General features: G+C 41.5%; 1 protein-coding gene across 1 annotated transcript; it reads right to left on the bottom strand.

The window, feature by feature from the left end:
* Window positions 1-2,285: 2,285 nt before the first annotated feature.
* On the bottom strand, window positions 2,286-5,091 carry LOC124279905 (receptor-type tyrosine-protein phosphatase epsilon-like). Its single transcript, XM_046715785.1, has 5 exons — window positions 5,029-5,091; window positions 4,598-4,723; window positions 4,141-4,286; window positions 3,137-3,272; window positions 2,286-2,339 (listed from the first exon to the last, which is right to left on the bottom strand). Exons 1-5 carry the CDS (start codon window positions 5,089-5,091, stop codon window positions 2,286-2,288), a joined length of 525 nt encoding a protein of 174 aa, XP_046571741.1.
* Window positions 5,092-24,439: the final 19,348 nt, after the last annotated feature.

Below are 24,439 nucleotides of genomic sequence, written 5' to 3'. Positions count from 1 at the left end.
CATTTTTCGCTTGTCAGACTTGGCAAGCTTTAAAAACGGCTTGCTGTTTGATATTCGATTACTTGTTTGACTTCCCCTACCTGTGTATAATGGTAACTGTACGGGGACTGACATCGTGCTTGTCGATTTGTTCCAGAAGCTCTAAGAAACTCGACGGGGTCGTGGTTGGTAAGTTGTTCAAGATGTACACACGCACGTGTGATGGTGGAGAATTCTGTTAAGCAAATGAATATCATGATTAAGAAACTTTTTTAATCACCTTTACTTTACATTGGTTGGTGTGTTTCTTCAAGGGAGATAGTCATGGGAAAAGTTCAGAAAAATTACAATGGATTTGAAACATTTCGTATCAGTTTTACACATCGTCCAAGAAGCTGGGGAGGACAACACAACTGTCACTGTTCTGGGTATTTGCATTGATAAAAAACAGTATATAGTGCAGTAAGAAACAAATAGAACTTTGTCTCTGTGACTTATAATCTCCGCAGGGCACACTGTATGATGTTTCAAGTAAAACTCTCGATTGGCATTTTCAGATACATTCCTTATTCCATCGCTGAGAGCCTCAAGCCAATTTCTTAAATCTGTTCGTATTTTCAACCTGAGCTCACCCTGTGCCATGACAATAATATTGTCAGCGAAAGACAAGTGAATAAGAGATACATAATTCATTTGCAACTTTGTAGAAACCAGCTACGATTTGATTATCTTCAAATCGACAATGTTAATACTTGTTCAGTAATGTGAAGTGAGCCTACCTCCACCTGTCTATGGATGTTCAGGAGGGTGATGTCTGTGTTGACGGGGACCTCTGTGGAACATCTGACAGTCACAGGCCCCAGATCCAGGCTGTCTCCTGGGGATGGAACAAAACTGGACAGACTCTGAAACATAAAGCGTCAAGTTTGGAAATCTAGCGACAAGGAAATGAACGTTTGTGCACAAAGTGATGCCACAACTGGATTAACATAACCCACCTGGTGCGAGTCTGGCAGGACAATGACGGTGGAAGACTCCTGTTCCTCTGTGAGTTTCCAGAACAGAGACGCCGTGGTGACGGAGGGGGCCTCAGTTAACAGGTAGCCGTTCACTGACAGGTAGGACTGAAGCGAGTAATGACGAGTTCAAGCGTACAGTTCAGTTTTAAAGGGTTATTCGGGTTGTCGTTTACAAAATGAAGAAAGGACAAGAACATTGAAGTATGTGTTAAAAACTTTATTGTCATTTATAGGTACTGACACTCTGTCGGGTTTAGTTTGTTGTTTAACGCCACACTCAGCAATATTCCAGCTATATGGCGGCGGACCAAACAATCCAGTGATCAACAGGATGAACATCGATCTACGCAACTGGGATACGATGACATGTGTCAACCAAGTCAGCAACCCTGAGCACCCGATCTCGTTAGTCGCCTCTTACGACAAGCATGGGTTACTGAAGATCAAATCTAACCCGGATCTGCAGGGTTCTCTGTGTTGGTCCATCATTTAACATATAAAACACCGTACCCGAGACGTTACAGCTAGGATGTCTGGGTGGCCATCTATCAGCACAGGACCCTTGGCATTGTTTCCTGAAACAGCAGTTTGAATGTGTCTTTCCTCCTTGATTATGTTATCATGTCAAAATATCTTATTACATTTTGCGAGGAACTGTAATAGCCATAAATATCGTTTAACAAAAGACATATGACAATAAAATTAATGATTTCATGATCAGATAGTTAGGGGATAGTTGTGCTCTCCTGGGGTGAATAGAAAACAGCTGATAGGATGATGCGGGTCTTGTATCAATCGCTGCCTATGTTTAGAACTAGTAGCAGAATAAGTAAAAGACTGAACACGCCCTTGCCCCTAAGGACCAGCACCACAATGCATATCAACTGAAAATACCATCTTACCATATTTTGGTTTGAAGGAGTTCATTGTTAGAACAGCACAACAGTGTAGCATGTGAAATGAGAGCAAACTCCCTCAGTAACAAGTCCCGAACAATTACCGCTGTTGTCATGACAAGACAGGTAATATGCATGTGCAATGTACGTTTAAGATTTTGATCTGGTGAAAGTGCCAACATTTTTATGTGTCGAAAAACTACAAAAGTGGTTTTGAAATCACTGATAGGATTAGTTCATATCAAGGGGAGTAATGCATTTCCGTTGTCAGTTTTTGTTTTATTTTGATCCCGAACTTCGGATAAAGCAGTTGGTTTTAATGCGACTCCTCCATAACCAACCAACGGCCAGGACACTGAAATGTGAGATACTCAAAGCTGATGACATCAGTTCAACCTTGTCCATACTCACCCAGGGGTATCTGTTTCCTTTCAGTGTTCAGGGTCTGCAACAATTCGAACATTGTACTGATTATAAACACACACATACACACACGCACGCACGCGCACACACACACACATACATACAGACATATACATATGCATATATACACACACACACACACACACACATAATATAATCCATTTAAGTTTTGTTAGATATTAAACCTAAAGTTGTATTATAACAAAGCAACTACATTTGTACCTCTATGAATGTAGCGATTGACATTGGTCCTGTGGTGAATGTCCGTTTTATATCTCGTCTTCTTCTGAATTCCTCAACGCTGATGACAGTGTTTCCAAACTGGAGTGTTTCATGCAGGGCCATGTAAACACACGTGTACTGCTCCTAATATAATAAAATAAACAATGACAGAACGTGATTATGGAATTAAACACACGTATACTGTTCCTGGAGCAATAAAACATCAAAGGAAGAATATTTTATGTAAATGCTATAGCTCCATCACATAAATATGTTACACTATTCTAAAATAGAAGCAGTTTGTGCTTTTCCTAAGCAGTTAGTGATCTATTAAGATAATTTCAAACACCATTGTGTCCTTTGCTGCCAATGGACTATGTTACGACATATTATTGTCTGGTGTTGATATTTTATATCAAATATGACAGCGATGTCAGCATAATAAAAACACGATCGGATGCAGCCGATTTGTGAAGTTTTAACACTGACGTTTTATACACGCAAAGTGAGTGAACTGATTTGTTAAAATTGTGTATCGTTTTCTGTTTTAAGGCTTTGTTCACTGTGTTACATGGTTACATGGTTGCAGTGTCTCACCTTCGTCTGTACCATGCCCTTCCTCTGGCCTCTCATCCCCAAAACATAACCAAACACATCCACTGCATCTTCATCCAGAGCTTGGTCCAGCAGGTAGTCCAGAGCGATGAAGGTCCCTGTCCGGCCAATGCCATCGCTAGGGAGAGAGTCATTATGACATATACTTCTTCGCTCAAGTTTAATTAAGTGTTCAGCACTTTATACATGGAACTTTTCATGTGAGGTGAGGTGATATTGGGTTTAACGTCGTACTTGAGAATATTTCGCTCATATGACGACGTGCATGCGCGTGTATGTGTATGTGCGGCTGCTTGTACTAGCCCAGACTTAAGCTGGTTTTATAGTGCTAGCCCACTGAGATACCATGCCGCAGTAAAGCATGAATACCCCACTCAGACACATTATACTGACTCCGAGCCGACCAGTCCTTGTTGTACCCATTAATGCCGAGCGCCAGGTAGTGACCAACAAGCACCATATTTTAACGTATTTTGGTATGACGCGGTCGGGGATCGAACCCGCGACCTTCCACTCTCCGGGCGGACGTTCTAACCACTACACCACGGAGGCGGTCACTTTTCATGTAATTATAGTTACCTGTTTTGTTTTTCTGTGAAAGTGCCTGATGGAACCGGTTGAATTTGACCACTAAGCTGTTATGCTATAACGGCTTATAGTACAAATTTTATTTATAATGATGTTGATATTTTCCATTCAGACTTTGTACAGAACACTTAACACAGCAAGGAACATGTTTTATTAAAAGGATAGCCTAACCTCTTTCGGGATTTTTTGTTTTTGTTTAACGCAGCATTCAACAGGATCACAACTTATACGTATGTGGCAGTGCTTGGTAAATCATAGAGTTTGGGTAAGACAATCCAGTGATTGTACCCAATTGGAATATGGCGATGTACAACCCCGTCAGCCCTTTCTACAACAAGCATGGTTTGCAACGACCCGTTCTGACCTGGATCTTCGCCTAATAAATCAAGACACTTTACCTGCAGTGCACCAGCAGAGGACCATGCTGTGCGTTACCAAGCGTCCTCACCAGCCACAGAAACTCAGTCAGGTTCGTCTCCTCCGGAGTTATATCGCTCGTCCATGTTGCGAAGTGGAATTGATGAAAACATCTCTTTATGTTTGTCTGGGGACGAAACCAAGGCCATCAAAACCACGTGTTGTATCAAGTTACTGGTCTAATGGAGAATGGTGAAACATCCACAGGAGTGAGCAATGTTTTGAACATCTTGAGGACAATGTAATTTCTCGAACCTCCATAGGATTGAGCAATGTCTCGAACATCTATAGGACTAAACAATGTATCGAATATATTTTGGACTAAGCAATATCACGAACATTGTTTCCAAAACATGATGCTAAGATGGTAAAGCCTAAATATTCGATGCATGGGTGTTGCTTTTGAGTGCATGTTTGTGCAATGAGTGGGTGGCGTACCTTTCTGTCTGTAACCTGCAGTGTTCTGACGATCCAGTGAGCCCGGATAATGCAGTCGGTCACTGATACGTTGAACTCCCCCGTATACATGCCTGATGTGTCGGACCAGTTCTCTTTGCACTTCAGCTGTGATAAACCAACAAAGTCATGTAATCTTATCATGTAGTCTTGACAGCATGGTTTCCACCATCTCAATGTTACATACAAACTCATGGACGTCACATATGATAACATCGTTGAAAGCTTAGTAATTCAGTTTTGATAAAAAAGTCAAGAAAGGTTCACATGAGCACAAATCAACTTGCAAACAATAGGATCATGCTACAATGGTTATTTTGCTGCTGAAGTTACACATGACATGCCAACGCGATGAATTCAATGATAAAACCAACTACTCTAAAACAATCAGTGGTGGGTTCCTGAAAACGTACCCTTCCAAATTCCTTGACGTCTGTGAGCATGACGATTCTTGTACAGTTCTGATCCCAGACCATCCTCCAGTAGTTAGTCAGGGTTTTGGGGTTAGGATCTGTACATCACATACTCATCTGACTTTGTGCATTTGTAAGAACATTTCTTGGGAATACTGTTTGATATGTAAGTAGCCATAAGTATATCGACATAGATATGAAGCATATATGGAGTGTTATATATACAACAAGTACATATAACTACTGACTACAAATGAAAAGCATTCATCTTACTGTCATCCTCAGTGTCATGTAATTATCTGTATAAAACCATTACAGGGGTGAAAGTACCAAGATAGGCCAAGATTGCACATACCAGAAAAACACACGACATGACTGTAAATACAAATGACCGTACCTTGGGCTGCTATGTAGGCTTTGGGTTGAGAATATCCCTAATGACAAAATAAAAATATGAATACAACAGATCAATCTTACATATCATGCGTCAGAAAATCATCGTAGTTACACATATATTTACAACCATTTATCTTTTTAAGAAATATGATATCCAGCTCACATCGATGTAGCTGGCGTTGATGTAGTCGGAACCAGGCTGGCCTGGCAGCTCCTTCAGCACGACCCGAGTGGCATCATCTGTAATGGAGAGGTATACACCAATGAACAGCAGAAGGTTGTGTATGTTTGTTCACAGTACACCTGATGGTGCTCACGACATATATCTGCTATGTCATCATTGGAGACCCTTTTTGACGGGCTAAACACCTAAGATCATCAAAGAAGTAAATGTAACATGTGCATTTGAACACATCTAAATCTTCAATCCTATATTTTAAATGAGAGGTTTTGGTGATCCAGTGAGTGCAATGGATGATAGTGGCCATCTGAACCTCTAGCTGTAACCAGTCACATTTTCAATTAAGATAAAATACATTCACGGATATACATCCACAATCGTTACAAAGTGAGCAGGTTTTCCGCCCCAGCAGTAACAAAGTGGCCACAATAGAAATCACTCCAACTGTCCTGGAGTGAGTTTATTGACACAGATATTAGTTATTTTGGTTTCAGGAAAGGTTATATAAACACAATCATTAAACCCTAAGGAACTTAAGAATAACATTACCTCTCGAAAGCACCACTGATATTTAATTGCCGCAGACTTTGAAGATACGGATGTAATTGTACGTATATCTTTCTCTGTACTCTTATCTCTGATATTCTATGCCTTTGATCAAATTAAGAAGTCCTGTCATGCATTATGATAGCCCGTGACATTCAAGTAAATGAATGTTTTATTGAAAATATCATTGATCCACTCACGTGGGTGATAAGTGAGCTCGGTCAACACATCGTTGTCCTCCAGCTTGTGGTCACTGTACGATAGGATGTAGGGAGTGCAAAGTTTCTGCCAAATATGAAGGAGTATGCGAGGATTGTACCACATGGACTTGACATCGGTAAAGAATTGTTAATCAACGGATAATTAAGTAAGAGTACATATGTATACTTATATTACATAATGGATGACGAAGCTACCAACGTATATTCAAACAATAGGAGCAAACTGAATACCGAATTCAATCGTCAGGAAATTGGTTGTGCGATAACACACACACACGCGCGCACGCTCGCATGCACACACGCACATATACGCGGATGCACACGCACGCACATACACTTACACATTTACGCGCACGCACACGCACGCACACACATACGGGGAAAATACGTTTAATTCAACTGACCTGAAACTCTGCCTGGAATCCCCCGACGGGCACCTGCAGTTCCTTGATCCGCTCCCCCAGCTGATCTACAGACACATACGTTACTTCAGAAACCCTCGCTATACTATAGTTATAGCACAAGACATTGCGGTCCTTGGCCTTGTCCTCCTCCAGGACACCCTCGTGAACTGGATTGTCAACCTTCGCTATGGTATAGAACAGGGCATTGTGATCTGCCACTACATTGTCCCCGCCCTTTTCGTTGTCCTCCTCCACGACACCCTCGTCAGCTGGATTGTCAACCTTCGCTATGGTATAGAACAGGGCATTGTGATCTGCCACTACGTTGTCCTCGGATTGTCACACCCTCGTCAGCTGGATTGTCAACCTTCGCTATGGTATAGAACAGGGCATTGTGATCTGCCACTACGTTGTCCTCGCCCTTGTCCTCCTCCACGACACCCTCGTCAGCTGGATTGTCAACCTTCGCTATGGTATAGAACAGGGCATTGTGATCTGCCACTACGTTGTCCTCGCCCTTGTCGTTGTCCTCCTCCAAGACACCCTCGTGAGCTGCTTTGTCAACCTTCGCTATGGTATAGAACAGGGCATTGTGATCTGCCACTACGTTGTCCTCGCCCTTGTCCTCCTCCAAGACACCCTCGTGAGCTGCTTTGTCAACCTTCGCTATGGTATAGAACAGGGCATTGTGATCTGCCACTACGTTGTCCTCGCCCTTGTCGTTGTCGTCCTCCACGACACCCTCGTGAGTTGCTTTGTCAACCTTCGCCATGGTATAGAACAGGGCATTGTGATCTGCCTCAACGTTGTCCTCGCCCTTGTCGTTGTCGTCCTCCACGACACCCTCGTGAGCTGGTTTGTCAACCTTCGCTATGGTATAGTACAGGGCATTGTGGCCACTGTTATTTTTTTTGTTGTCCTTGTCCTTGTCATTGGCGGGTTCGTCAACATATGCTATGGTGTAGTAAAGGATATTGTGGTCCTCCCTTTTCTTGTCCTTGTCCTTGTCCTTGTCCATCTCGTCGACGACATCGTCATGGGCAGGGTTGTCCCCTCCATTGTCAGGTATGTTGAAACCTGTGTACAGAATATGTACAGTCATTTTTCTGATGTGCAACGTCATAATTTTACAATAATCCAAACAACTAAACAAATTATAGCTGATAAAATATGAGAACATGGTTTTGTGACTTGAAACTGAGATAAACTAAACGTTTTTCTGGATGATTAATTACTGATGTCACAATGAAAACTATTACAGAGCAGAAATATGAGCGCTGTTATATGCCTGCTTGTATATTACTTAGTTCGGCTTTAAGTAACAAACAAACTACCAACAAAACAGATCATGTGTAATTATTAAGACGATTGTGTATTATGTATTATTGTGGCATCATAAAATTTGTGGGTCTGACCTTTATGTATTTTAAACAGATATATGTCACCATCCGACAGGTTTGGACGAGGATTCCTCTCACTTCTGAAAAAGAAATTCAGTTTAGTGTGCAGTTCCGACATTTAACAAACAATTATACAGTGATACCAAGATTGGGTAATTCATACATTACCTCCTTAATTCTGTGTTCCTGTACATTATGCATTGTTTCATGTAGTTATTTATTGTCATATCCTACTTATGGAGACAAGGGATAAATTGTCCTGGTAACCGATGTAAATGTGACAAGTATTTTCAAAGAAAGTTTATCGTGTCATGATATCCCGTCGAGTTATAATCCATCCTGATCCAGATAATCCAATCATGACATCGATCAACTCAACTGGGATAAAAGGACATCAGGGCTCTATCCAGGACTGACTCATGTAGTCACCCTTTTGAGAGCACGGACAACACAGATGATCTCTCGTCTTGATTTTCACGAAATCCTCAGTTCTTTATGATTATGACACCCTTTTTGTTTCTAATGCCCTGGTCATATGGGTGATTGAGTTTAGTTTTACGCCGCACTCAGCAATATTCAAGCTATATGGTGGCGGTCTGTAAATAATCGAGGCTTGACCAGACAATCCAGTGATCAACAGCATGAACATCGACCTGCGCAATTGGGAACCGATGACATGGGTCGACCAAGTCCGCGATCCTGACCACCCGATCCCGTTAGTCGCCTCTTACGTGGTCATATGGGATGACGCATGTTTTGCTTTTAGTTCGGTTTGTTGTTCAACGCCGCACTCAGCAATATTCAGCTTCATGGCAGCGGTCTGTAAATAATTAAGTCTGGATCAGACAATCCAGTGATCAACGGCATGAGCATCGATTTACGCATTTGTGTCAACCAAGTAAGCGAACCTGACCACCCGATCCGATTAGTCGCCTGTTACGACAAGCAAGGATTGCAGAAGGCCAGTTCTAACCCGGATCTTCAAGGTCGGTGCAAGCCTAACGAGGAGAGCATTCACTGTCATTAAAGTATAATTGTCAAACGGATATTGTGGTTGCCAAGATATACGAAAAACAAGACAAAGGTTTACGAATGTCTGAATTTGTGCCAGACTAATGTAACGTCTTTTAATTCAGAAAGCTGATTTACACGTTATAATTGAGCTAAGTAATTGAACTTCCTCCTGTGACCTGCTTCTTGAAAAATGTGACATAATTGAATCGAGCAGACAATGCCGACGCAATGATCCTAAACACCTAAGCGAAACTCAGCGCACTTTGTCTCTCCGAGAGCAGCTTTTCACGTGTTAGTGTTACCTGAGGAGAACTGAAAGTGCAGTAATGATGGCGACGACGGCAACGACTGCAACACTTGATCCTGCTACGGCACCAGGGTTAATCATCGATGGCATATCGATTACTTACAACAGAGAAGAAAACAAAACGACTTTCACGTGGTCTTTTCTTAGTGAACAACTTTAGTATAAAAGGTGTTAACGACTTTACAGAAGACTTTTTGGAGCAGTTAGGAGTAAGATAGAGAGATAATACATTTCGAAGGATCCCACACAGACAAGGAGCTTCTGAAAATGTATTGGTATTTTTTTCAAAATATGAACTGCAAGATGCAAAATTTAAAGCGAATGAAATATTTACCAGTGGTGCAGTCTTCTCCCTTAAACCCTGACTGGCATCCGCTCTCACAGTGGCCTGAATCCTGGGGGCAAGAGACACTCCCTCCCTCACACATCCGGGCACTGCAGTCAGCCCTACAGTTGGATCCATATTCCACCCCTTCTATACATGCTGTCGTAGAATATGTGTAATTTTAATGCATGGCTAGATGTATCTAAATTGCTGACAACTGAAGGGGTGATGTAAATCCAGCTAGGGCCCATGCAGGAAGCAATTGTACTGTAAGTCCCTATGGTCCCTAGTATGGTGATCTACCTTCAGTTGTTGGCAATCTATAGCCGGTTTTATATTGTATTGTCATGTATAGGTAAAATATTTTAGATTTAAGTACTAGTCTTAAATTTATTCCTGTGATAATCTAGTTGTTTTACTGTCCTTCGTCGACAGGTGTTTTATAATGTAATTGTGTTTATTGTTAATGTATAACTTTTTAAGTCACAATATGGCTGTAATATTGCCGATGTGACTATAAATTGTAACTCACTCACTCACTCTATACATGCTGTCATTGCAAGAAGTTAAGGTTGGATATGAAAAGCGAAACCAAACAAATCGCAGACTATTTCTTACTTCACTTCAGATCATATTGCACAAGGTATGGTTCAATATAAAGAAACAATTCATTGCAAAGATAAGTAATATGTACTAGCTGAATATGATATTGTTCACACAGAACACTGTAAACAAATGTCATTGGCCTTACCAGTAGTGCAGTCTTCTCCCTTAAACCCTGGCCGGCATCCGTTCTCACAGCGGCCTGAATCCTGAGGACAGGTGTCATTCCCTCCCTCACACATCCGGGCACTGCAGTTACCCATACAGTTGGATCCATATTCCACCCCTTGTATGCATGCTGTCAATGAAAGAAGTACAGTGGCTGAGTAAATATTGATTAACGCCGAATCAACAATATAGCAGCTATTCGCGGAGAAAGAAAGACACGATGTACATAAAAAACAAATCGCAGATCAGTTATAGCTACAATTCAGCACTTATTTCAGAATGGTTCTATTAAAGCAGTATCTAAATTAAAAGTGAGTAAGTTTAGTTGAACGCCGCACTCAGCAATATCTAAGTTATATGGTGGCGGACTGTAAATAATCGAATCTGGACCAGACAATCCAGTGATCAACAGCATGAGCATCGATATGTGCAATTGGGAACTGATGAAATGTGTCAACCAAGTCAGCGAGCCTGCACACCCGAACCCGTTAGTCGCCTTTTGTGGCAAGCATGGGCTGCTGAAGACCTATTCTACCCCGGATCTTGACGGGTCCTAAATGAAAAGAAGGTAAAATGCACATACTGCGCTAGATCTGGTTTATTCCGATTTCTGAAGGAATACTACACACAAAGTAACCATTCTAAACACTTGTGATTGGCCTTACCAGTAGTGCAGTCTTCTCCCTTAAACCCTGACTGGCATCCGTTCTCACAGCGGCCTGAATCCTGGGGACAGGTGGCATTCCCTCCCTCACACATACGGGCACTGCAGTTACCCGAACAGTTAGCTCCATATTCCACCCCTTGTGTGCATGCTGTCAGTGAATGAAGTACATGCTGTAGACCAAATGTAAATGAAAAACGAACCCAGACTACTTACTTTTAAAACTCATTTCATACTTTATTAGCAATGGTACATCCAAATAGAAGCATGTCAATTTGGGAATTTGAGAAATTGCACCAGTTTGTTTATTCCACTTTTCATTACATTCCTTGAATAATGTTAAGACAAATTAAAGACAATAAAGACTTGTGAATGTCGCTTACTAATAGTGCAGTCTTCTCCCTTAAACCCTGACTGGCATCCGTTCTCACAGCGGCCTGAATCCTGGGGACAGGTGGCATTTCCTCCCTCACACATACGGGCACTGCAGTTACCCGAACAGTTAGCTCCATATTCCACCCCTTGTATGCATGCTGTCAGTGAATGAAGTACATGATGTATACCAAATATGAAAGAAAACCAAAGAAAGACTTCTTACTTTTTAAACTCATTTCATACTTTATTAGCAATGGTTCATCCAAATAGAAGCATGTCAATTTGGGGATGGCGAAATTGTACCAGTTTCTTTATTCGACCTTTCATTACATTCCTTGAATAATGTTAAGGCAAATTAAAGACAATAAAGACTTGTGAATGTCGCTTACCAATAGTGCAGTCTTCCCCCATATATCCTGGCTGACATCCGTTCTCACAGCGGCCTGAATCCTGAGGACAAGTGTCATTCCCTCCCTCACACATCCGGGCACTGCAGTTACCCGTACAGTTGGCTCTATATTCCAACCCTTGTATACATGCTGTCATTGAAGAAGTACAAGTTCTAAATAAGAAGCGAAACCAAACCAATCGCAGACAAGGTATAACTTCAATTCAGCTCTTATTGTCACAAAAATGGTTCTATGAAAAGCAACATCTAAATGCAGAGTAGGAAACATGCACTTACAGTTTTAGATACAGTTTATTCCCATTTCTGAAAAAATGGTACACACAAAGTAACAATTCTAAAGACATGTGATTGTCCTTACCAGTAGTGCAGTCTTCTCCCTTAAACCCTGACTGGCATCCGTTCTCACAGCGGCCTGAATCCTGGGGACAGGTGGCATTCCCTCCCTCACACATACGGGCACTGCAGTTACCCGAACAGTTGACTCCATATTCCACCCCTTGTATGCATGCTGTCACTGAATGAAGTACATGCTGTATACCAAATGTGAAAGAAAACCAAACAAAGACTTCTTACTTTTTAAACTCATTTCATACTTTATTAGCAATGGTTCTTCGAAATAGAAGCATGTCAATTTGGGGATGGTGAAATTGTACAAGTTTCTTTATTCGACCTTTCGTTTCATTCCTTGAATATTTTTAAGCCAAATTAAAGACAATAAAGACTTGTGAATGTCGCTTACCAATAGTGCAGTCTTCCCCCATATAGCCTGACTGACATCCGTTCTCACAGCGGCCTGAATCCTGAGGACAAGTGTCATTCCCTCCCTCACACATCCGGGCACTGCAGTTACCCGTACAGTTGGCTCCATATTCCAACCCTTGTATACATGCTGTCATTGAAAGAAGTACAAGTTGTAAATAAAAAGGGATACCAAACCAATCGCAGACAAGGTATAACTTCAATTCAGCTCCTCTTGCACAAAAATGGTTCTATAAAAAGCAACATCTAAATGCAGAGTAGGAAACATTCATCTACAGTTTTAGATATAGCTTGTTCCCCTTTTCGAAAGAATGGTACACACAAAGTAACCATTCTAAACACTTGTGATTGGCCTTACCAGTAGTGCAGTCTTCTCCCTTAAACCCTGACTGGCATCCGTTCTCACAGCGGCCTGAATCCTGGGGACAGGTGGCATTCCCTCCCTCACACATACGGGCACTGCAGTTACCCGAACAGTTGACTCCATATTCCACCCCTTGTATGCATGCTGTCACTGAATAAAGTGCATGCTGTAGACCAAAGGTGCAAGAAAACCAAACCCAGTCTACTTCCTTTTAAGACTCATTTCATACATTATAAGCAATGGTTCTTCCAAATAGAAGCATATCAATTTGGGGATGGCGAAATTGTACCAGTTTCTTTATTCGACCTTTCATTACATTCCTTGAATAATGTTAAGGCAAATTAAAGACAATAAAGACTTGTGAATGTCGCTTACCAATAGTGCAGTCTTCCCCCATATAGCCTGACTGACATCCGTTCTCACAGCGGCCTGAATCCTCAGGACAAGTGTCATTCCTCCTCACACATCCGGGCACTACAGTTACCCGTACAGTTGGCTCCATATTCCAACCCTTGTATACATGCTGTCATTGAAAGAAGTACAAGTTGTAAATAAAAGTGATACCAAACCAATCGCAGACAAGGTATAACTTCAATTCAGCTCCTCTTGCACAAAAATGGTTCTATAAAAAGCAACATCTAAATGCAGAGTAGGAAACATGCATCTACAGTTTTAGATATAGCTTGTTCCCCTTTTCGAAAGAATGGTACACACAAAGTAACCATTCTAAACACTTGTGATTGGCCTTACCAGTAGTGCAGTCTTCTCCTTAAACCCTGACTGGCATCCGTTCTCACAGCGGCCTGAATCCTGGGGACAGGTGGCATTCCTCCTCACACATACGGGCACTGCAGTTACCCGAACAGTTGACTCCATATTCCACCCCTTGTATGCATGCTGTCACTGAATAAAGTACATGCTGTATACCAAATGTGAAAGAAAACCAAACCCAGACTACTTACTTTTTAAACTCATTTCATACATTATTAGCAATGGTTCATCCAAATAGAAGCATGTCAATTTGGGGATGGCGAAATTGTACCAGTTTCTTTATTCGACCTTTCATTACATTCCTTGAATAATGTTAAGGCAAATTAAAGACAATAAAGACTTGTGAATGTCGCTTACCAATAGTGCAGTCTTCCCCCATATAGCCTGACTGACATCCGTTCTCACAGCGGCCTGAATCCTCAGGACAAGTGTCATTCCCTCCTCACACATCCGGGCACTACAGTTACCCGTACAGTTGGCTCCATATTCCAACCCTTGTATACATGCTGTCATTGAAAGAAGTACAAGTTGTAAATAAAAGTGATACCAAACCAATCGCAGACAAGGTATAACTTCAATTCAGCTCCTCTTGCACAAAAATGGTTCTATAAAAGCAACATCTAAATGCAGAGTAGGAAACATTCATCTACAGTTTTAGATATAGCTTTGTTCCCTTTTCGAAAGAATGGTACACACAAAGTAACCATTCTAAACACTTGTGATTGGCCTTACCAGTAGTGCAGTCTTCTCCCTTAAACCCTGACTGGCATCCGTTCTCACAGCGGCCTGAATCCTGGGGACAGGTGACATTCCTCCTCACACATACGGGCACTGCAGTTACCCGAACAGTTGACTCCATATTCCACCCCTTGTATGCATGCTGTCACTGAATAAAGTACATGCTGTATACCAAATGTGAAAGAAAACCAAACCCAGACTACTTACTTTTAAACTCATTTCATACATTATTAGCAATGGTTCATCCAAATAGAAGCATGTCAATTTGGGATGGCGAAATTGTACCAGTTTCTTTATTCGACCTTTCATTACATTCCTTGAATAATGTTAAGGCAAATTAAAGACAATAAAGACTTGTGAATGTCGCTTACCAATAGTGCAGTCTTCCCCCATATAGCCTGACTGACATCCGTTCTCACAGCGGCCTGAATCCTGAGGACAAGTGTCATTCCCTCCCTCACACATCCGGGCACTACAGTTACCCGTACAGTTGGCTCCATATTCCAACCCTTGTATACATGCTGTCATTGAAAGAAGTACAAGTTGTAAATAAAAAGTGATACCAAACCAATCGCAGACAAGGTATAACTTCAATTCAGCTCCTCTTGCACAAAAATGGTTCTATAAAAGCAACATCTAAATGCAGAGTAGGAAACATGCATCTACAGTTTTAGATATAGCTTGTTCCCCTTTTCGAAAGAATGGTACACACAAAGTAACCATTCTAAACACTTGTGATTGGCCTTACCAGTAGTGCAGTCTTCTCCCTTAAACCCTGACTGGCATCCGTTCTCACAGCGGCCTGAATCCTGGGGACAGGTGGCATTCCTCCTCACACATACGGGCACTGCAGTTACCCGAACAGTTGACTCCATATTCCACCCCTTGTATGCATGCTGTCACTGAATAAAGTACATGCTGTATACCAAATGTGAAAGAAAACCAAACCCAGACTATTTACTTTTAAAACTCATTTCATACATTATTAGCAATGGTTCATCCAAATAGAAGCATGTCAATTTGGGGATGGCGAAATTGTACCAGTTTCTTTATTCGACCTTTCATTACATTCCTTGAATAATGTTAAGGCAAATTAAAGACAATAAAGACTTGTGAATGTCGCTTACCAATAGTGCAGTCTTCCCCCATATAGCCTGACTGACATCCGTTCTCACAGCGGCCTGAATCCTCAGGACAAGTGTCATTCCCTCCTCACACATCCGGGCACTACAGTTACCCGTACAGTTGGCTCCATATTCCAACCCTTGTATACATGCTGTCATTGAAAGAAGTACAAGTTGTAAATAAAAGTGATACCAAACCAATCGCAGACAAGGTATAACTTCAATTCAGCTCCTCTTGCACAAAAATGGTTCTATAAAAAGCAACATCTAAATGCAGAGTAGGAAACATGCATCTACAGTTTTAGATATAGCTTGTTCCCCTTTTCGAAAGAATGGTACACACAAAGTAACCATTCTAAACACTTGTGATTGGCCTTACCAGTAGTGCAGTCTTCTCCCTTAAACCCTGACTGGCATCCGTTCTCACAGCGGCCTGAATCCCTGGGACAGGTGGCATTCCCTCCTCACACATACGGGCACTGCAGTTACCCGAACAGTTGACTCCATATTCCACCCCTTGTATGCATGCTGTCACTGAATAAAGTACATGCTGTATACCAAATGTGAAAGAAAACCAAACCCAGACTACTTACTTTTTAAACTCATTTCATACATTATTAGCAATGGTTCATCCAAATAGAAGCATGTCAATTTGGGGATGGCGAAATTGTACCAGTTTCTTTATTCGACCTTTCATTACATTCCTTGAATAATGTTAAGGCAAATTAAAGACAATAAAGACTTGTGAATGTCGCTTACCAATAGTGCAGTCTTCCCCATATAGCCTGACTGACATCCGTTCTCACAGCGGCCTGAATCCTCAGGACAAGTGTCATTCCCTCCTCACACATCCGGGCACTACAGTTACCCGTACAGTTGGCTCCATATTCCAACCCTTGTATACATGCTGTCATTGAAAGAAGTACAAGTTGTAAATAAAAAGTGATACCAAACCAATCGCAGACAAGGTATAACTTCAATTCAGCTCCTCTTGCACAAAAATGGTTCTATAAAAAGCAACATCTAAATGCAGAGTAGGAAACATTCATCTACAGTTTTAGATATAGCTTGTTCCCTTTTCGAAAGAATGGTACACACAAAGTAACCATTCTAAACACTTGTGATTGGCCTTACCAGTAGTGCAGTCTTCTCCCTTAAACCCTGACTGGCATCCGTTCTCACAGCGGCCTGAATCCTGGGGACAGGTGACATTCCCTCCCTCACACATACGGGCACTGCAGTTACCCGAACAGTTGACTCCATATTCCACCCCTTGTATGCATGCTGTCAGTGAATGAAGTACATGCTGTATACCAAATGTGAAAGAAAACCAAACCCAGACTACTTACTTTTAAAACTCATTTCATACATTATTAGCAATGGTTCACCCAAATAGAAGCATGTCAATTTGGGGATGGCGAAATTGTACCAGTTTCTTTATTCGACCTTTCATTACATTCCTTGAATAATGTTAAGGCAAATTAAAGACAATAAAGACTTGTGAATGTCGCTTACCAATAGTGCAGTCTTCCCCCATATAGCCTGACTGACATCCGTTCTCACAGCGGCCTGAATCCTCAGGACAAGTGTCATTCCCTCCCTCACACATCCGGGCACTACAGTTACCCGTACAGTTGGCTCCATATTCCAACCCTTGTATACATGCTGTCATTGAAAGAAGTACAAGTTGTAAATAAAAAGTGATACCAAACCAATCGCAGACAAGGTATAACTTCAATTCAGCTCCTCTTGCACAAAAATGGTTCTATAAAAAGCAACATCTAAATGCAGAGTAGGAAACATTCATCTACAGTTTTAGATATAGCTTGTTCCCCTTTTCGAAAGAATGGTACACACAAAGTAACCATTCTAAACACTTGTGATTGGCCTTACCAGTAGTGCAGTCTTCTCCCTTAAACCCTGACTGGCATCCGTTCTCACAGCGGCCTGAATCCTGGGGACAGGTGGCATTCCCTCCCTCACACATACGGGCACCGCAGTTACCCGAACAGTTGACTCCATATTCCACTCCATATTCCACCCCTTTGTATGCATGCTGTCACTGAATAAAGTACATGCTGTATACCAAATGTGAAAGAAAACCAAACCCAGACTACTTACTTTTTAAACTCATTTCATACATTATTAGCAATGGTTCATCCAAATAGAAGCATGTCAATTTGGGGATGGCGAAATTGTACCAGTTTCTTTATTCGACCTTTCATTACATTCCTTGAATAATGTTAAGGCAAATTAAAGACAATAAAGACTTGTGAATGTCGCTTACCAATAGTGCAGTCTTCCCCCATATAGCCTGACTGACATCCGTTCTCACAGCGGCCTGAATCCTCAGGACAAGTGTCATTCCTCCTCACACATCCGGGCACTACAGTTACCCGTACAGTTGGCTCCATATTCCAACCCTTGTATACATGCTGTCATTGAAAGAAGTACAAGTTGTAAATAAAAAATGATACCAAACCAATCGTAGACAAGGTATAACTTCAATTCAGCTCCTATTGCACAATAATGGTTCTATAAAAAGCAACATCTAAATGCAGAGTAGGAAACATGCATCTACAGTTTTAGATATAGCTTGTTCCCCTTTTCGAAAGAATGGTACACACAAAGTAACCATTCTAAACACTTGTGATTGGCCTTACCAGTAGTGCAGTCTTCTCCCTTAAACCCTGACTGGCATCCATTCTCACAGCGGCCTGAATCCTGGGGACAGGTGACATTCCCTCCCTCACACATACGGGCACTGCAGTTACCCGAACAGTTGACTCCATATTCCACCCCTTGTATGCATGCTGTCACTGAATAAAGTACATGCTGTATACCAAATGTGAAAGAAAACCAAACCCAGACTACTTACTTTTAAAACTCATTTCATACATTATTAGCAATGGTTCACCCAAATAGAAGCATGTCAATTTGGGGATGGCGAAATTGTACCAGTTTCTTTATTCGACCTTTCATTACATTCCTTGAATAATGTTAAGGCAAATTAAAGACAATAAAGACTTGTGAATGTCGCTTACCAATAGTGCAGTCTTCCCCCATATAGCCTGACTGACATCCGTTCTCACAGCGGCCTGAATCCTCAGGACAAGTGTCATTCCCTCCCTCACACATCCGGGCACTACAGTTACCCGTACAGTTGGCTCCATATTCCAACCCTTGTATACATGCTGTCATTGAAAGAAGTACAAGTTGTAAATAAAAAATGATACCAAACCAATCGCAGACAAGGTATAACTTCAATTCAGCTCCTATTGCACAATAATGGTTCTATAAAAAGCAACATCTAAATGCAGAGTAGGAAACATGCATCTACAGTTTTAGATATAATTTATTCCCATTTCTGAAAGAATGGTACACACAAAGTAACCATTCTAAACACTTGTGATTGGCCTTACCAGTAGTGCAGTCTTCTCCCTTAAACCCTGACTGGCATCCGTTCTCACAGCGGCCTGAATCCTGGGGACAGGTGGCATTCCCTTCCTCACACATACGGGCACTGCAGTTACCCGAACAGTTGACTCCATATTCCACCCCTTGTATGCATGCTGTCACTGAATAAAGTACATGCTGTATACCAAATGTGAAAGAAAACCAAACCCACACTACTTACTTTTTAAACTCATTTCATACATTATTAGCAATGGTTCATCCAAATAGAAGCATGTCAATTTGGGATGGCGAAATTGTACCAGTTTCTTTATTCGACCTTTCATTACATTCCTTGAATAATGTTAAGGCAAATTAAAGACAATAAAGACTTGTGAATGTCGCTTACCAATAGTGCAGTCTTCCCCCATATAGCCTGACTGACATCCGTTCTCACAGCGGCCTGAATCCTCAGGACAAGTGTCATTCCTCCTCACACATCCGGGCACTACAGTTACCCGTACAGTTGGCTCCATATTCCAACCCTTGTATACATGCTGTCATTGAAAGAAGTACAAGTTGTAAATAAAAAGTGATACCAAACCAATCGCAGACAAGGTATAACTTCAATTCAGCTCCTCTTGCACAAAAATGGTTCTATAAAAAGCAACATCTAAATGCAGAGTAGGAAACATGCATCTACAGTTTTAGATATAGCTTGTTCCCTTTCGAAAGAATGGTACACACAAAGTAACCATTCTAAACACTTGTGATTGGCCTTACCAGTAGTGCAGTCTTCTCCCTTAAACCCTGACTGGCATCCATTCTCACAGCGGCCTGAATCCTGGGGACAGGTGACATTCCCTCCCTCACACATACGGGCACTGCAGTTACCCGAACAGTTGACTCCATATTCCACCCCTTGTATGCATGCTGTCACTGAATAAAGTACATGCTGTATACCAAATGTGAAAGAAAACCAAACCCAGACTACTTACTTTTTAAACTCATGTCATACATTATTAGCAATGGTTCACCCAAATAGAAGCATGTCAATTTGGGGATGGCGAAATTGTACCAGTTTCTTTATTCGACCTTTCATTACATTCCTTGAATAATGTTAAGGCAAATTAAAGACAATAAAGACTTGTGAATGTCGCTTACCAATAGTGCAGTCTTCCCCCCATATAGCCTGACTGACATCCGTTCTCACAGCGGCCTGAATCCTCAGGACAAGTGTCATTCCCTCCCTCACACATCCGGGCACTACAGTTACCCGTACAGTTGGCTCCATATTCCAACCCTTGTATACATGCTGTCATTGAAAGAAGTACAAGTTGTAAATAAAAAGTGATACCAAACCAATCGCAGACAAGGTATAACTTCAATTCAGCTCCTCTTGCACAAAAATGGTTCTATAAAAAGCAACATCTAAATGCAGAGTAGGAAACATGCATCTACAGTTTTAGATATAGCTTGTTCCCCTTTTCGAAAGAATGGTACACACAAAGTAACCATTCTAAACACTTGTGATTGGCCTTACCAGTAGTGCAGTCTTCTCCCTTAAACCCTGACTGGCATCCGTTCTCACAGCGGCCTGAATCCTGGGGACAGGTGGCATTCCCTCCCTCACACATACGGGCACTGCAGTTACCCGAACAGTTGACTCCATATTCCACCCCTTGTATGCATGCTGTCACTGAATAAAGTACATGCTGTATACCAAATGTGAAAGAAAACCAAACCCAGACTACTTACTTTTAAACTCATTTCATACATTATTAGCAATGGTTCATCCAAATAGAAGCATGTCAATTTGGGGATGGCGAAATTGTACCAGTTTCTTTATTCGACCTTTCATTACATTCCTTGAATAATGTTAAGGCAAATTAAAGACAATAAAGACTTGTGAATGTCGCTTACCAATAGTGCAGTCTTCCCCATATAGCCTGACTGACATCCGTTCTCACAGCGGCCTGAATCCTCAGGACAAGTGTCATTCCCTCCTCACACATCCGGGCACTACAGTTACCCGTACAGTTGGCTCCATATTCCAACCCTTGTATACATGCTGTCATTGAAAGAAGTACAAGTTGTAAATAAAAGTGATACCAAACCAATCGCAGACAAGGTATAACTTCAATTCAGCTCCTCTTGCACAAAATGGTTCTATAAAAAGCAACATCTAAATGCAGAGTAGGAAACATGCATCTACAGTTTTAGATATAGCTTGTTCCCTTTTTCGAAAGAATGGTACACACAAAGTAACCATTCTAAACACTTGTGATTGGCCTTACCAGTAGTGCAGTCTTCTCCCTTAAACCCTGACTGGCATCCGTTCTCACAGCGGCCTGAATCCTGGGACAGGTGGCATTCCTCTCCTCACACATACGGGCACTGCAGTTACCCGAACAGTTGACTCCATATTCCACCCCTTGTATGCATGCTGTCACTGAATAAAGTACATGCTGTATACCAAATGTGAAAGAAAACCAAACCCAGACTACTTACTTTTTAAACTCATTTCATACATTATTAGCAATGGTTCATCCAAATAGAAGCATGTCAATTTGGGGATGGCGAAATTGTACCAGTTTCTTTATTCGACCTTTCATTACATTCCTTTGAATAATGTTAAGGCAAATTAAAGACAATAAAGACTTGTGAATGTCGCTTACCAATAGTGCAGTCTTCCCCATATAGCCTGACTGACATCCGTTCTCACAGCGGCCTGAATCCTCAGGACAAGTGTCATTCCTCCTCACACATCCGGGCACTACAGTTACCCGTACAGTTGGCTCCATATTCCAACCCTTGTATACATGCTGTCATTGAAAGAAGTACAAGTTGTAAATAAAAAGGATACCAAACCAATCGCAGACAAGGTATAACTTCAATTCAGCTCCTCTTGCACAAAAATGGTTCTATAAAAGCAACATCTAAATGCAGAGTAGGAAACATGCATCTACAGATTTAGATATAGCTTGTTCCTCTTTTCGAAAGAATGGTACACACAAAGTAACCATTCTAAACACTTGTGATTGGCTTTACCAGTAGTGCAGTCTTCTCCCTTAAACCCTGACTGGCATCCGTTCTCACAGCGGCCTGAATCCTGGGACAGGTGGCATTCCTCCTCACACATACGGGCACTGCAGTTACCCGAACAGTTGACTCCATATTCCACCCCTTGTATGCATGCTGTCACTGAATAAAGTACATGCTGTATACCAAATGTGAAAGAAAACCAAACCCAGACTACTTACTTTTAAACTCATTTCATACATTATTAGCAATGGTTCATCCAAATAGAAGCATGTCAATTTGGGGATGGCGAAATTGTACCAGTTTCTTTATTCGACCTTTCATTACATTCCTTGAATAATGTTAAGGCAAATTAAAGACAATAAAGACTTGTGAATGTCGCTTACCAATAGTGCAGTCTTCCCCATATAGCCTGACTGACATCCGTTCTCACAGCGGCCTGAATCCTCAGGACAAGTGTCATTCCTCCTCACACATCCGGGCACTACAGTTACCCGTACAGTTGGCTCCATATTCCAACCCTTGTATACATGCTGTCATTGAAAGAAGTACAAGTTGTAAATAAAAATGATACCAAACCAATCGCAGACAAGGTATAACTTCAATTCAGCTCCTCTTGCACAAAATGGTTCTATAAAAGCAACATCTAAATGCAGAGTAGGAAACATGCATCTACAGTTTTAGATATAGCTTGTTCCCTTTTCGAAAGAATGGTACACACAAAGTAACCATTCTAAACACTTGTGATTGGCCTTACCAGTAGTGCAGTCTCTCCCTTAAACCCTGACTGGCATCCGTTCTCACAGCGGCCTGAATCCTGGGACAGGTGGCATTCCCTCCCTCACACATACGGGCACTGCAGTTACCCGAACAGTTGACTCCATATTCCACCCCTTGTATGCATGCTGTCACTGAATAAAGTACATGCTGTATACCAAATGTGAAAGAAAACCAAACCCAGACTACTTACTTTTTAAACTCATTTCATACATTATTAGCAATGGTTCATCCAAATAGAAGCATGTCAATTTGGGGATGGCGAAATTGTACCAGTTTCTTTATTCGACCTTTCATTACATTCCTTGAATAATGTTAAGGCAAATTAAAGACAATAAAGACTTGTGAATGTCGCTTACCAATAGTGCAGTCTTCCCCCATATAGCCTGACTGACATCCGTTCTCACAGCGGCCTGAATCCTCAGGACAAGTGTCATTCCCTCCCTCACACATCCGGGCACTACAGTTACCCGTACAGTTGGCTCCATATTCCAACCCTTGTATACATGCTGTCATTGAAAGAAGTACAAGTTGTAAATAAAAAGGGATACCAAACCAATCGCAGACAAGGTATAACTTCAATTCAGCTCCTATTGCACAAAAATGGTTCTATAAAAAGCAACATCTAAATGCAGAGTAGGAAACATGCATCTACAGTTTTAGATATAGCTTGTTCCCATTTCGAAAGAATGGTACACACAAAGTAACCATTCTAAACACTTGTGATTGGCCTTACCAGTAGTGCAGTCTTCTCCCTTAAACCCTGACTGGCATCCGTTCTCACAGCGGCCTGAATCCTGGGGACAGGTGGCATTCCCTCCCTCACACATACGGGCACTGCAGTTACCCGAACAGTTGACTCCATATTCCACCCCTTGTATGCATGCTGTCACTGAATAAAGTACATGCTGTATACCAAATGTGAAAGAAAACCAAACCCAGACTACTTTACTTTTAAACTCATTTCATACATTATTAGCAATGGTTCATCCAAATAGAAGCATGTCAATTTGGGGATGGCGAAATTGTACCAGTTTCTTTATTCGACCTTTCATTACATTCCTTGAATAATGTTAAGGCAAATTAAAGACAATAAAGACTTGTGAATGTCGCTTACCAATAGTGCAGTCTTCCCCCATATAGCCTGACTGACATCCGTTCTCACAGCGGCCTGAATCCTTGAGGACAAGTGTCATTCCCCTCCTCACACATCCGGGCACTACAGTTACCCGTACAGTTGGCTCCATATTCCAACCCTTGTATACATGCTGTCATTGAAAGAAGTACAAGTTGTAAATAAAAAGGGATACCAAACCAATCGCAGACAAGGTATAACTTCAATTCAGCTCCTATTGCACAATAATGGTTCTATAAAAAGCAACATCTAAATGCAGAGTAGGAAACATGCATCTACAGTTTTAGATATAGTT

This window comes from Haliotis rubra, unplaced genomic scaffold (genome assembly GCF_003918875.1).
Source record: "Haliotis rubra isolate DU_JTF1 unplaced genomic scaffold, ASM391887v1 Scf258, whole genome shotgun sequence".
Classification (NCBI taxonomy): Eukaryota; Metazoa; Mollusca; class Gastropoda; order Lepetellida; family Haliotidae; genus Haliotis; species Haliotis rubra.
Note: the sequence above shows the minus strand (reverse complement) of the source record. Positions and strands in the feature narration are given on the sequence as shown.

Coding starts and splice junctions, on each gene's coding strand:
- LOC124279905 (XM_046715785.1), bottom strand. CDS start 5,091: ATGGTCTGGGATCAGAACTGTACAAGAATCGTCATGCTCACAGACGTC. Junction 3,273..4,140: donor CCTCTGCTGGTGCACTGCAG/GTAAAGTGTCTT, acceptor CTCTCTCCCTAG/CGATGGCATTGGCCGGACAG. Junction 2,340..3,136: donor AGGGCATGGTACAGACGAAG/GTGAGACACTGC, acceptor GAATTGTTGCAG/ACCCTGAACACTGAAAGGAA.